At 39.2% G+C, this 13,838-nt stretch overlaps 1 protein-coding gene across 5 annotated transcripts in view; it reads left to right on the top strand.

The window, feature by feature from the left end:
- Nucleotides 1–13,838, top strand: part of LOC131438980 (protein unc-79 homolog) — a 676,107-nt gene that overhangs the window by 167,781 nt on the left and 494,488 nt on the right. For all 5 annotated transcript variants that reach the window (XR_009231033.1, XM_058609436.1, XM_058609433.1 and 2 more), the window contains one exon: nt 13,451–13,579. Coding sequence is in view for 4 of the 5 variants with exons in the window: in XM_058609436.1 (XP_058465419.1) it covers nt 13,451–13,579 (129 nt within the window). In the remaining variant the exon portion in view is untranslated. The remainder of the gene's footprint in view (nt 1–13,450; nt 13,580–13,838) is intronic.

The following is a 13,838-nucleotide window of genomic DNA, read 5'->3' as shown; positions in this document are numbered from 1 at the left end:
AGGCAAAGTAGTTGCCCATTTCCTCTACCATTGTTGTGGGGTTTGTTGTGGTGGTGCCATTGGTGTTGAGGGCGAATCCGGTGTAGCGACGTTTGCCATTGAGGGCGTTCACCCTTCTCCAGAGTTCGGTTTTGTTGGAGTCTGGCGAGATTCCTTCTAGGAATCGAGACCAGCTTGCCTGTTTTGCTTTCCTGGCCTCGTTTCTTTTAATTCTGAACGTCTGCTCCTTGTCTTGCCTAGTTGGGTGATTTACCCCGGTCTTTTGTATTACTTGCAGTGCCTTACGTCAGTCTCGGATGGCGTCAGCCACCTCGGGACACCACCAATGAATGACTCGTTTTGCGACTTTTTTTTCTGTTCTGGGTATTGATTCTTGAGCGGCTTCATGCATTATTAGGCCGAGCTCTGTGGCGGTGTACTCCCGGTCGGAATCTATGTGCATAGATACGAGACGCTCGTACTCGGACCAGTCGGCTCGTTCCGTGATCCATCGTGGTCGTCGTGTCGTATCGGGTGGACGTTGGTTGTGGAAAATGGTGATGGGGAAATGATCGCTGTTAGCAAAATCGTCAAGAGCCTCCCAAGAGCATCTGGCGATTGAGGATGATGCTATGGAGATGTCAATTGCTGATGTTGAGTTCCCGCGGATGAACGTGGTTCTCCCGTCGTTAAATGTTACTGCGTTATGGTCTTCGATAATTTCCATTATTTGGTTCCCTCGTTGGTTGTTTTCGCGTGATCCGATCTGTCTGTAGGTGGGTGGTGGTGGAAGGGATGTCCTTTCGGACTCCGAGTCCAACTGTTTGGTAGATGTTCTCTCTGGTCTATGATTCCCAGGCTTGTAAGACCAAGCATAAAGGGTTATTATTACTGATTATTATTTGTACGTCGCCTAACGAGTTTCGCAGCCCATTACTGTTCCCTTGCAGTGTTGTTCGGTTTTTGTCATTTCTCCATGTTGGATTGTTGTTGATGGTGCTTTGTTGGTTGGAGGTATTTGATTGACTGGCCATCTACTTGTGTTGTCGTAAATACGACTTACTTTACTATGGGGTGCCTTTTCAAAATTAGCCATATGGAAGAATGGGCAGAACTTAATCGTGAATATCTCGACTTGTATTAATTCTTTCACCATTTCATCAAAAATATGATCAGAAATTTAGGATAACATTTTGAACAGTGTGAGATGACCACAAACAACTCAAATTATAAGTTTTCTCAAATTTTGAAAACAACACGGAACCCTCTTTACTTTTGCTTGGCTTTTTCGCGCAAGGACGACGATTTTGAGGTAGTCAGGCACATATCTTCAACTGACTGCGTATAAAAAGGGAACCGTGGTCGAAATTCAATCATTTCTTCTTGTGCGTTGGATGCAAGCAGACGTCGTGGGACCAGCAGCTTCGGAGAGTGCACCTTCTGCGTGGTTAAAAACCTCAAACGCTCAGGTCGCAACTCTCATTTGGACTTCAGTCGTCAGGTGGAGCAGTCGGCAATGAAAGCAGACTTTTTGCGTGGTATAAAGCCTCAAACGCTTAGGTCGTGCTTTCATTTGGACTTCAATCGTCGGGAGCAGCGATCGTCAATAATGAGAGCAGACCTTTAGCGTGGTGCCAAACCTCAAACGCTCAGGTCGTGCTCTCATTTGGACTTCAGTCGTCAAGTGGAGCAGTCGTCAATGAAAGCAGACCTTTTGCGTGGTATAAAGCCTCAAACACTTAGGTCGTGCTTTCATTTGGACTTCAATCGTCGGGAGCAGCGGTCGTCAATAATGAGAGTAGACCTTTAGCGTGGTGCCAAACTGCCAAACCTCAAACGCTCAGGTCGTGCTCTCATTTGGACTTCAATCGTCACGTGAAGCAGTCGTCAATGAAAGCAGAACTTCTGTTCTTGATTCTAAATTTAGTTCTTGAACTCAGGTCCAATTCGTTATTTTACAATTCTATTCGGTTCTTTTTAGAACCATAATAATACTCTCAAAAAATTATGCGAAATTTTGCTTTACTGTACTCTATACGGCCCATTTTTATTATAAAGAACTATCTAGTTATTTCATTATATTAAATTGCGTTTCAGAATGACTAAGGTAACTAATCTGTAATTTAGTCTAGGCGCATCGTTTGAAATTCTAGTAGTGAAAAAGGGGAAAGTTGCACAATTCACACAATCGATCAACTACCAATTCGAATTCGGAAGTATAAAGAAAGTGTGTCAGTTTTATTCGTATTCACGACATCCAGTTATGTCTGACATTACACACCCGTACTTTTTTTTGTGTCGAAAACTTCGGCGTCTTCAATGACGGCTTCTTCGACGATTTACGTTGCCGTTTGTTCATGTTCCGTTGCAATTGCTTCTTCTTCGGGTACTAACAGGAGGGATAGATCTAAGTAGTTAGTGGTCTGTCTTTTTGATACCGGTGATGATGTAGGAGATTTATTGATTGGTGCTTGATGTCTTTTTGGGGGTTTGTCAGATTCTCTTTTGATGGGGTTGATTCCGGATAGATTAAGCTTTTCGGTATTGTCCCCAAGGATGAGAAAGGCTTTGTCAGACTTGAAACATGAGGGCCCGTTGGATCTGGGTGGTTTGTTGGTGTGGGAATGAGCATTGGCGAGTCGATCGTTTTTTCGATTGAGTTTTGGATTCCTCCCAGGTGGGCCATGAGTTTTTCGTTCTGCTGTTTTACGGCTTGAATTTCGTTTTTTGTGTTGGATTTTTGGGCTGTTGCCAGATGAGGCATTATTTTTTCGTTCTGTTGTTTTATGGCTAAAATTTCGGCGTTTAGATGGTTAATTTCTAAATCTATCTTAACGATTAACTGGTTGACCTTGGTACGGTATTGGTTTTTGAATTCGTTGATTTGTTCTTGAAGTACGTTGTTGTTTGAGTTATCCTATTGGTTGTTGTTTCTTGTCGTGTCAGCGTAGGATTTCGTTTGTTGTTTCGGCAAAGGTCAAATTTTGGTCAATTTTATCCCGCACTATTTTTTCTTCTCGTACGTAGACTGGGAATTTTTGGGAGCTGGTTGGGTGGTGTTCTCCACAATTAGAGCACTTGCTGGGTCGGGTGCATGGGTCTTCTTTAGTGGGTTGGTGCTGTTCACTGCAGTTGAGGCATATGTATCTCTGCTCGGGTGCAGGTCTTACTGCCATGGCCGAAGTTGGCGCAGCGATAACACTGCATTGGTAGGGGTTAGTATTGCCTAATTTCAACGCGTACTAGTCCGAAAAAGATTTTGCTTGGTAATGTTGATCCAGCGAAGGAGAGTATCAGCAGTGGTGTGTTGGTTTTGGCGTTGTTGACCATTTTGGTAATTCGGCGTACCTCTATTACGTTCTGGCTTTTTTATTCCTCCTTTAGGTCATTTTCCGTGAGATTGATGATGTCGATGTCATATGCCACCCCTTGGACTCGATTGAGTACCGGATGTGGTATGATTTCAATTGGGTAGTCCTGCCCGAGGCTTCTTAATCGAATAAGTTTCTGATAGGCATTAACGGAGGATGTTCTAATGACATATTGGGTCCCCCTGGCTTCCTTCGTTGCTTTGACTACTTTGGTGGGTCCATCCCCAGTGTTCGTTTAAGGACATGATTGATGAGGAAAGGATTCTGTGGAAGGCCTCGGTTGTTTCCGTTGGAGTCGCTGGTAGCGCGCATTAACAGAGTTTGGGTATCAATTTCGTCCCCGCTCTGCATAAAGCGGGGGAGTGAGTTGCTTGGGAGTGGGGTGTTATCGGGAGGAAGGGGATCCGGCTCTTTCATTTTACTTATTACTCACCGCCCTACTTCGGCTTGCTGGGTGAATTTACGCTCGTCGATTTCGGTGCAGCCACGCGCTTACCTGGTTAGCGCTTGCTCTTTGTTTCGGTTATTTGACACTTAAGTTGTTTTGCTTCCTGCGCAAGTCTCGATTAGCACAAATCGTTCTGTTCGCACTGATAAATCACTAGGCCAAAGCAAAGTCCTGGCATTACATTCCTTTTGTGGAATTTGGCCTTTCTGTTTCAACAGACTACGCAGCCGATTCTTAGTGTACAGAATCATTACATGGCTAGTACTATGGATCCTACTGATACTAAGAATCCTTCTACGTCGGGGTTCGAACATACGACAACTGGCTTGTAAGACCAGCGCCCTATGCATTGAACCACCAACCCGGACCAAAAAATTACTAGGCCGCGCTGGGTGAATTACCACAGCACAGCAGAAAGCAGGAAACCCACCAAAGTCAAAGCAACGAAGGAAGCCAGGGGGACCCAATATGTCATTAGAACATCCTCCGTTAATGCCTATCAGAAACTTATTCGATTAAGAAGCCTCGGGCAGGACTACCCAATTGAAATCATACCACATCCGGTACTCAATCGAGTCCAAGGGGTGGCATATGACATCGCCATCATCAATCTCACGGAAAATGACCTAAAGGAGGAATAAAAAAGACAGAACGTAATAGAGGTACGCCGAATTACCAAAATGGTCAACAACGCCAAAACCAACACACCACTGCTGATACTCTCCTTCGCTGGATCAACATTACCAAGCAAAATCTTTTTCGGACTAGTACGCGTTGAAATTAGGCAATACTAACCCCTACCAATGCAGTGTTATCGCTGCGCCAACTTCGGCCATGGCAGTAAGACCTGCACCCGAGCAGAGATATGTGTCAACTGCAGCGAACAGCACCAACCCACCAAAGAAGACCCATGCACCCGACCCAGCAAGTGCTCTAATTGTGGAGAACACCACCCAACCAGCTCCCAAAAATTCCCAGTCTACGTACGAGAAAAAAAATAGTGCGGGATAAAATTGACCAAAATTTGACCTTTGCCGAAACAACAAACGAAATCCTACGCTGACACGACGAGAAATAACAACCAATAGGATAACCCAAACATCAACGTACTTCAAGAACAAATCAACGAATTCAAAAACCAATACCGTGCCAAGGTCAACCAGTTAATCGTTAAAAAAATTTAGAAATTAGCCATCTAAACGCCGAAATTTTAGCCATAAAACAACAGAACGAAAAAATAATGGCTCATCTGGCAACAACCCAAATATCCAACACAAAAACCGAAATTCAAGCCGTAAAACAGCAGAACGAAAAACTCATGGCCCACCTGGGAGGAATCCAAAACTCAATCGAAAAAACGATCGACCCGCCAATGCTCATTCCCACACCAACAAACCACCCAGATCCAACGGGCCCTCATGCTCCAAGTCTGACAAAGCCTTTCTCATCATTGGGGACAATACCGAAAAGCTTAATCTATCCGGAATCACCCCCATCAAAAGAGAATCTGACAAACCCCAAAAAAGACACCAAGAACCAATCAATAAATCTCCTACATCATCACCGGTACCAAAAAGACAGACCACTAACTACTTAGATCTATCCCTCCTGTCAGTACCCAAAGAAGAAGCAATGACAACGGAACATGAACAAACGGCAACGTAAATCGTCGAAGAAGCCGTCATTAAAGACGCCGACTAAGTAGCGACACAAAAAAAAGTACGGGTGTGTGATGTCAGACATATATATATATATATATATATATATATATATATATATATATATATATATATATATATATATATATATATATATATATATATATATATATATATATATATATATATATATATATATATATATATATATATATATATATATATATATATATATATATATATATATATATATATATATATATATATATATATATATATATATATATATATATATATATATATATATATATATATATATATATATATATATATATATATATATATATATATATATATATATATATATATTTATATATATATATATATATATATATATATATATATATATATATATATATATATATATATATATATATATATATATATATATATATATATATATATATATATATTAAGTTTTAGATTATATTAAGAGGGTTTTTAAAAAGTCAAGCGTATTGATCGAAGTCTAAATTAGAACTGATTTATTGTGTGAAATGTTCGATACATCGAAGAGCCCTGTCTTTGTCCCTAAACTGCTGATTTGACGGCTAGCAACGATGGTCCTCCGGTCACTTACGGTGTTGGGTTGCGTTCGTTGGCGTTCCACTTCGGTGTTGCTGACTTCGCTGTATTGCTTGGAACTACTATCGGTTGTCCAGTTAAGTTTGGTTGGGGAGTATCGCGTTTAACTGCTTCCCCCATAAGTATTGCTCGTCCCGAGCAATTTCCTGTTTTTGTAAATTTAATAGTATTTGATGATGCCGATGGCCAAAAGTATGAGCGTGAGAATGATGACGGTGCCGAATGATATGGATCCGATTCGGTATTTGAACTCTATAGTTTTCATGAGTTGTCTGTTTTCCAAATGGATATTATGTAGTTCGGAAAGGTTTACGTGTCTTTCTACGTGCAACGTTTTGATTTTTGTAAGTTGCAGCGGAAGAATTGATGGTTGATCAAATCGTAGTTCGTAATTCTCAAAAAGCTCATTATTGATGAACAACGAACAGTTGTGAAACGTAACTAGATGAATTCCTTCCAAAGTTTCTGGTTGAATGCCGCGGGTGCTATTAATGATTACGTCTTGGTGAACGGTTTGCACTAATAGCGTACCCGGAGCTATCGTTTTTGTAATCGTTGATGGTGGTTTTTCTGATACCGGGCATTGCCCATGTTGGCCTCTTAGTAGTGGAGCTTCGCATGCATTGTTGCTGATGTCCATTAGTTGACTCCTTTCACAGATCGTAATTTGGTTGGCTTCTCGACATTCTGCTGTGGGTTTATCAAAACGGTGTTATGTGTCAGCTTCACTGAGTGGTTGTTACGGGATAACGGTTCAATAATAACTTTCTCGTAGGATATCGGTTGTAGTCTGGGGATGTTTACACATATAATGATTGTTGAGCCCTTATGTAATGTAGTGGTCGTTAAGTAGTTGCTAGCGTCGTCAAAGTGTTGAATTTTCATGCCCTGCTCTATGAACTCTTGAACAATGATTTGTATTTCTTTTGGTGTAAGTAGAAATTTACTTATGATATTTAATTTTGATAACATAATTGCATATTCTATTGCTTTTAGATTCTCTAGGAATGTGTCTAATTGAAAAGCTATCGATATTTTTTGGTTCTCTGACAGAATGTAATCGTCGATTTTTAAGATTGAGTTCAACATGCTTTGGTGATTTCTGATTTCTCTGTTTACTAGGTTTAGCCTGTTTTCGAATTAGGAAATAATTTGGATTTGTCTATTGTTTTGTTTTACGATAGAATTACCAGTTTTTCGCAATTCATCTGAATTATTATTGATAATTTTCTGCGTCAAGATTACCTGTTATGAGCTTGATTGTACTTCCTAATAAGTCGATAGATCTCCTGTATCTGTTTGATTGCAAATTTAGTGTGCTATAAATGTATTTTACTTCTCTGAGTTTCATTTCGAGAATATCTGATAAACTGCTTGATGAATTCTTAGTTTGATTAATTACATTTTCTAAAATAGATATTGAAATTTCAAGTTGTGAGAAATCGATCACATGCAATAATCTGTCGTATCCTGCAATTACTCGTCCATCCCCCCTTTTAAGAAGCAACGCTCCTGCGTTGTTTGTAATGTCATGAATCTGGATGGATTGTGCATGGGATGAAATGAGGATTATGAAGGTGGTGTATAGGAATAGAATCCATTGTTCGCAAGCCATATTTTCATTTCCTGAAATTAGATTTATGTTAGTTTGTTCTTTTAATATTTTCTTTGTGTATTTCCCGCCCAGAGTCGTCTATCAGCAATCTACCTTGATTTTCAGCGACTATGACCGGTGAATACATAGGATATGTTTTTTTCTTTATTCCTTGCACTTTCTTGTATCTAGTTGAATTTTGTTGGAACTCAGGAATGCTTTCTTTGTTTTTATTGTGATAGCGTAAATTTTCTTGTTTTGATTTTTCATGGGCCAAAATGATCTCATCGTAAATTTTGTTTCTACTTTCTATTAGCATTTCCGTATCTAGAGGCCTTTCTTGGGAATCCTTCAGCCCATAAAAAGCTTCTCTAGGTTTCATTTTAATAGCGGAATGGATTGTGTTGTTATATTGTGTGCAAGCAATATAGAAGGTTTCTTTTAAGTTCAGTTCTTTAAATGTTGGTTTGATACAGCGAAAGATTTCTGCAATGGTGGAGTGAAATCTCTCGACAGTACCGTTACTCTCACTGTGGTTGGCAGGGGTGAAGAATACTTCAATATTGAGGTCATGAAGTAGTCCTCTAATTTCAATTGATCTCAAGGATGGTTCGTTGTCACAAACTATTTTCCGTGGTGTACCATGTATTTTTAAAAACTTAATCAATCTTTTTCTTACGTCTATAATGTTACGGGATTTAATGTGTGTCAACGATCCGAACCTTGAAAATTTGTCAATAGCTGAAAGGAAATATGTTTTCTCTGCAGTAAAGATGTCTATGTGTACTATGTCTAGGGGTCTTTCCGGGTTAGGTGTACTGCCTATTTTTAAATTAAACGGGTGGCGATCATATTTATTTTTATTACATGTTTCGCAAAGCTTGATATATTCTCGTATCTTCGCTTTCATCTTGGGGAAGAAAAATCTATTCGAGATTTGTTCGTTGTTTTCCCAGATGCCTCTATGAGCACGCTCGTGCGTTTGCTCTATAATCAGGTTTTATTCTTCTGGGGTTCTTAGGTCTATTAGCAACTTTTGTATTAAATAAACTTTGAATTGATTTGCTCTATTAAAATGATTTTTATACACAGTCTGAATAAGGTTCATGAGATTCTCTGGACAATAAATACAATTTGTCCGTTTTAAATCCATGTAATCCTTGAACATGCTAAATATTATTGTCGGCTGAATGAACAGTCATATTGGATGATGCACTTTCATTATTATTAAGCTCATTTCGAATCCGGGAGAGGCTGTCGTTTTGCTTACCCGGGCGGTAGCGTATTTCATAATCGAATTCGCTCAGTGAAAGACGCCAATGGACAAGTCTATTGTTGGTGTCTTTCAAGTTGAGACCATATGTGAGTGGCTTATGATCCGTGTACAGAGTGAATTTCCTTCCGTAGAGGTACGGACGGAAATATTTGCAAGCCCAAACTACGGCTAAGAGCTCTATCTCTATAGCCGAGTATTTTTCTTCTGACTTGTTAAGGGTTCGGGAGACAAAAGCTATTGGTTTATCGTTTCCGATAGTCCCTTGAGAGAGTACAGCGCCAATTGCAAAATTGCTGGCGTCCATAGTCAAAATGAATTGTTTAGAAAAATCGGGATACTGCAAAATTTTACTTCCTGTTGGTATTGTTTTACAGTGTTCGAAGGCGTTTACAAATTCTTCTGAGTGAGAAATTGTTTCTCCTTTTCTTAGAGCATTAGTGAGTGGTTTCGCAATTTTTGCGAAGTCTCTAATGAATTTACGATAATACCCTAGAATTCCTAGGAAACCGCGCAACTCTTTTTCATTCGAAGGTAATGGCCATTCTTGAATGATTTTGATTTTGTCCGGTTTCGGTTTGCAACCTTCCGGTGTGACAATGTGGCCTAAGAAAGCAACCTCTTTCTGTAAGAACTCGCTCTTGTCCAATTGTACTTTGAGATTGTGCTTTTGCAAAGTTTTGAAAATTTTTGCTAAATTATCCATGTGCTCTGTAAGGCTTGTGGAAAAGACAATGATGTCATCCATATACACTAGACAGATATGTTGATGGTGCGTTCTTTAACCCAAAGGGCATCCTTAAAAATTCATAGTGCCCATTTTCGACACTAAATGCTGTTTTTGGGATGTCTTTTTCTTCTACCTCTACCTGGTGAAACCCAGATGCGAGATCGAGCGTGGAAAAATACATACTCTTTCCTAGTTTGTCTAGGATATCAGTGATGTTCGGTATCGGATAACAATTTTTTTGGTACTATCCATACCGGGGAAGTCCAAGGGCTATCCGAATGACGGATAATTCCTTGATCGAGTAGTTTTGCAATTTTTCTTTGAACCTCTTCACGGTGACAGTATGGGTACCTATAGGACTTGGCATGTACTGGTGCTTCATCCTTTGTTTTAATATTATGTTTTATTGCGCTCGTGAAAGAAAGTTTTGAGCCTTCCGTAAAGAAAATATTTTCGTGTTGAGAAATTAATTTAAGTAGTTTCCTTTTTTCATCATCATTAAGATGCTCTGTCCTAAGTTGATCGTATATAGATTTTGTTCGCTTAATCTTGGATTTGTTTGACTCTAACGTAATGGTTTCAAAGTTATTAATTTCTGGTTTAAGGATATCGTTGCTAATTGAGACGCTACATGGTTCAGAAGAATGATTCATAATAGGCATTATAACATGAGAGTCTACTGCTGAGTATAATCCAGAGTGAATTGTGACGTGTGAGTTAACTTCCAAGTCATTTTCTAAAAGAAATTCGCCTTTTGCCTTTGTAGGAATTTTGGTAAATTACGTTTTGTGTGCATTCAGATGTAGAGATATTCTATCAGGATACTTACGTTTCATTTTGATTGTTCCTCGAGGAAATTGTAGTTCGTTGTTACTAGTAATAATATTTGCCTTGAGATTTTTGAGAGATTCATATCCTATTAGCCCATCAAAAAATGGGTGAAAATCAAAAATAAGGAATATTTGCTTTTTTGTGTCAGGAATTGTATAGAAAGGGTTCAATTCTATGAATTGGTTAACTGTATGTGTGCCTCTTACATTTCTTACGGTAGTGGGTGTTGTGTACCTGTAATTTTGTAAATTTACATGTTTTTTTGAAATATAGTTACGGTTGCTCCCAGAGTCAATTAAAAATTTAAGTTCACCTTTGTTTGTTGAAACGGTAATATATGGAATAAAATTGTTCATGTCTGGCTCGATGGACCGCCGGCCAGTTGAAAATTTAAATCATCGACTGGAGCTGTTTCGTTTGGTTTTGTTTCGGAATCGTTTTCTGCTACCAGTTCGGGTGTATCAACGACGTGCTCGTTTGAATTGCTTTCTATAGGTTGGTAATTGTTGCTTAATTCAGACTCGGGATAGTGATAATAATAATAATCATAGTCGTCGTCGTAGTTAAGTGTATCATGCTCTATATGATAGTTGGGTCTGTTCATATAGTTCAATTTACTGGACCTGATGGAGTGGTCGACTTCCATCGGGACTTGTTTTGGTTGTGGTAAAAATCGCGGAGCAAACACATTTTGTATGGGACGTTGTTGTTGTGGCATGTTAAATGAATGCGGTATTGAATAGTGCTGTCTGGGGAAGTTGAACGGAGGTGGATTTGTAGGGTTCTTGGTTTGGTTATGGAAAGGGTTAAGGTTAAACGGGTTCGGTTTGTGTGTTTGAATTGGATTTCCTTGAGCTGGGATTAATGGCTTATATGGAAATCGTGGAAATGGTGCGCGATTTTGCATTGAATACTTTTGAATAGGGTGTTGAACTAGTTTACTTGGAATTGGAGGTGGTATTATTAATTGGTTCTGCCTGTTTGGATTTCTTGCATGGTGATAATTTGCTTCTTCTAAACAAAGTCTTAGAGTGTCTTTTAGTGTTGAGGGTGTTTGTGCTCTTATTATCGGTCCTAGGGGCTCTTTTAATCCTCCTAAGAAAACTTTAAGGCCCATATCCTGATATAGTTTGATTTTAGCTAACTTTACCTGTTCGTTTACCGTGTTCAGGTTAAGTAAATTGATTTGAAGTGAAATGAAGTGGGAGACTTTTCCGTAAAAGTTTTCTACTGTCGTTGTTTGCTCGAGACGATATAGGTCTCGGCTCAAACATACTTACTTCGTCGCGCCTATCGCTATAATGCGTGATTAAATTATTTTTAATTTCGTTCCAATCGAGGTTTGTTCCGTATAGCTCTAGCACGCTATCGGCCTCGCCTTGGATTTTACTTCGAATAGCCTGCAACCAGACATTGTAGATTGCAGTCCCTCTAGCGTTGTCAATGATCGGTAGCAATTGATCTATTGACTTTAAAAATGTATGTAATTTTATGGGGTGCCATCAAACGATGGCAAATCTTTGATAATTTGAGGCGTTTGGAGGGATTTTAATATTTCCTCTACACGCGGTACTTGGTTTTGCGCAGCAGCGCTCGCTTGAGCAGCGAGTACTGCTTCTGCAGCGCCGATTGCTTCCACTTGAAGCTGTGCGATTTGCTCGTCTTTTTCGTTTAACAGACGACGCAACTCGCCAATTTGGTTTTGGTATTCCATTGCAAATTTTATTAAATTATTCACTTTTTGTTTCTTAAATTATTCACTTTTTAAATTATTTAAAGATATAAAAATGCAGACTTACCCTTGATTTCACGATGTTCGTTGGCGATCTTAGATGAGTTCTGGATTGCGATTTTCACTCGCGGATGGGACTTCTAGGTTCGCGAATTTTCCCGGTTTTTAAACACAAATTCACAATATTCACTCGTGAATGCTCGATTGCGGTTCAAAAACTATTCGGTAAAATCCGCACGACTGCGCCAATTAAGTTTTAGATTATATTAAGAGGGTTTTTAAAAAGTCAAGCGTATTGATCGAAGTCTAAATTAGAACTGATTTATTGTGTGAAATGTTCGATACATCGAAGAGCCCTGTCTTTGTCCCTAAACTGCTTATTTGACGGCTAGCAACGATGGTCCTCCGGTCACGTACGGTGTTGGGTTGCGTTCGTTGGCTTTCCACTTCGCTGTATTGCTTGGAACTTCTATCGGTTGTCCGGATAAGTTTGGTTGGGGAGTATCGCGTTTAACTTATATATGCCTTCTCTAGGAGTAAAAATAATAACGTAATTTGTCTCTTTTAATCGTAAGGAATGCATATGCATCATTTTGGCAAATTCAAAAATATTCAAGAAAAAATCGACCTTCAATTTCGTATGGAATTGCTCAGATGGTTTGCCACATTGAAAACGTATGCAAAGATTCATTTGATTCGAAGTATGTGATGATCTGCCACACACTTCTGGAATTGTTCAGCTTATTGTAATAGAAAATCTCTGCCGCCTGACGACTTTCTGTTACCTCATAATATTTATGTTCAGTAAGCTATCAGAACTCGTCCCCTCTTTGTAAGTCAGTTCAGCTCGGAACAGCATGCAGCTTCCGATTTTCCCACCGATCAAGTCTATATGACTGACGAAAAACGTTACCTCTGCAGTTTTATAACATTATAAGCAGATTTGATCACATTCGAAGATCACGGCAATATTTTATGTTTGAAGTGCGGATTATTCCGATACTCGAGTAAAATTCTGTGCGTTGCTATTTTTGATTCGATATTATTTTCACAGTTTGATTGTTCATTTTTGGTGTAACCACAAAATACGGCTTAGAATAAGTTATGTTTTGTAGCGCATAAACTATCGCATTAATTTTTTATAACTGATCTGAATTCTCTTGTTTACCTTATAAATTTTCTCTTCTAGATGGAACTGCAGGATGTTGAACAGCATTGTGGAATTTATACAACAGTGTCGGAAAGTGTATGCCGTCTTCTAAAATGCATGGTAACAGCCGCCAAAGTCGGGCTTGGTAATCACATTTGCTTGTCAAAGGTACGAAATTCTAACAACTATTTTTTGGCTTAAAATGCCTTACTCTTCACTACAGGGCCCGTAATAAACCACGTAGACTAACTGGGGAAAGATTACGAGGGGAGACGGGGCTGGGAATATCTAAAGTCCACGTATTTTAATAATTAGTTAGGAATCTCATTAAAAAAAATTTGCTAAGCTTAGTTAACCGTTGGCGCGTTTCCATTGATTGATCAAAAAACTACAAGGATCAACCATATGGGGTTGTTCGAGCCGTTGA

The sequence above is a fragment of the Malaya genurostris genome, chromosome 3, assembly GCF_030247185.1.
Source record: "Malaya genurostris strain Urasoe2022 chromosome 3, Malgen_1.1, whole genome shotgun sequence".
In the NCBI taxonomy this organism is placed as follows: domain Eukaryota; kingdom Metazoa; phylum Arthropoda; class Insecta; order Diptera; family Culicidae; genus Malaya; species Malaya genurostris.
Note: the sequence above shows the minus strand (reverse complement) of the source record. Positions and strands in the feature narration are given on the sequence as shown.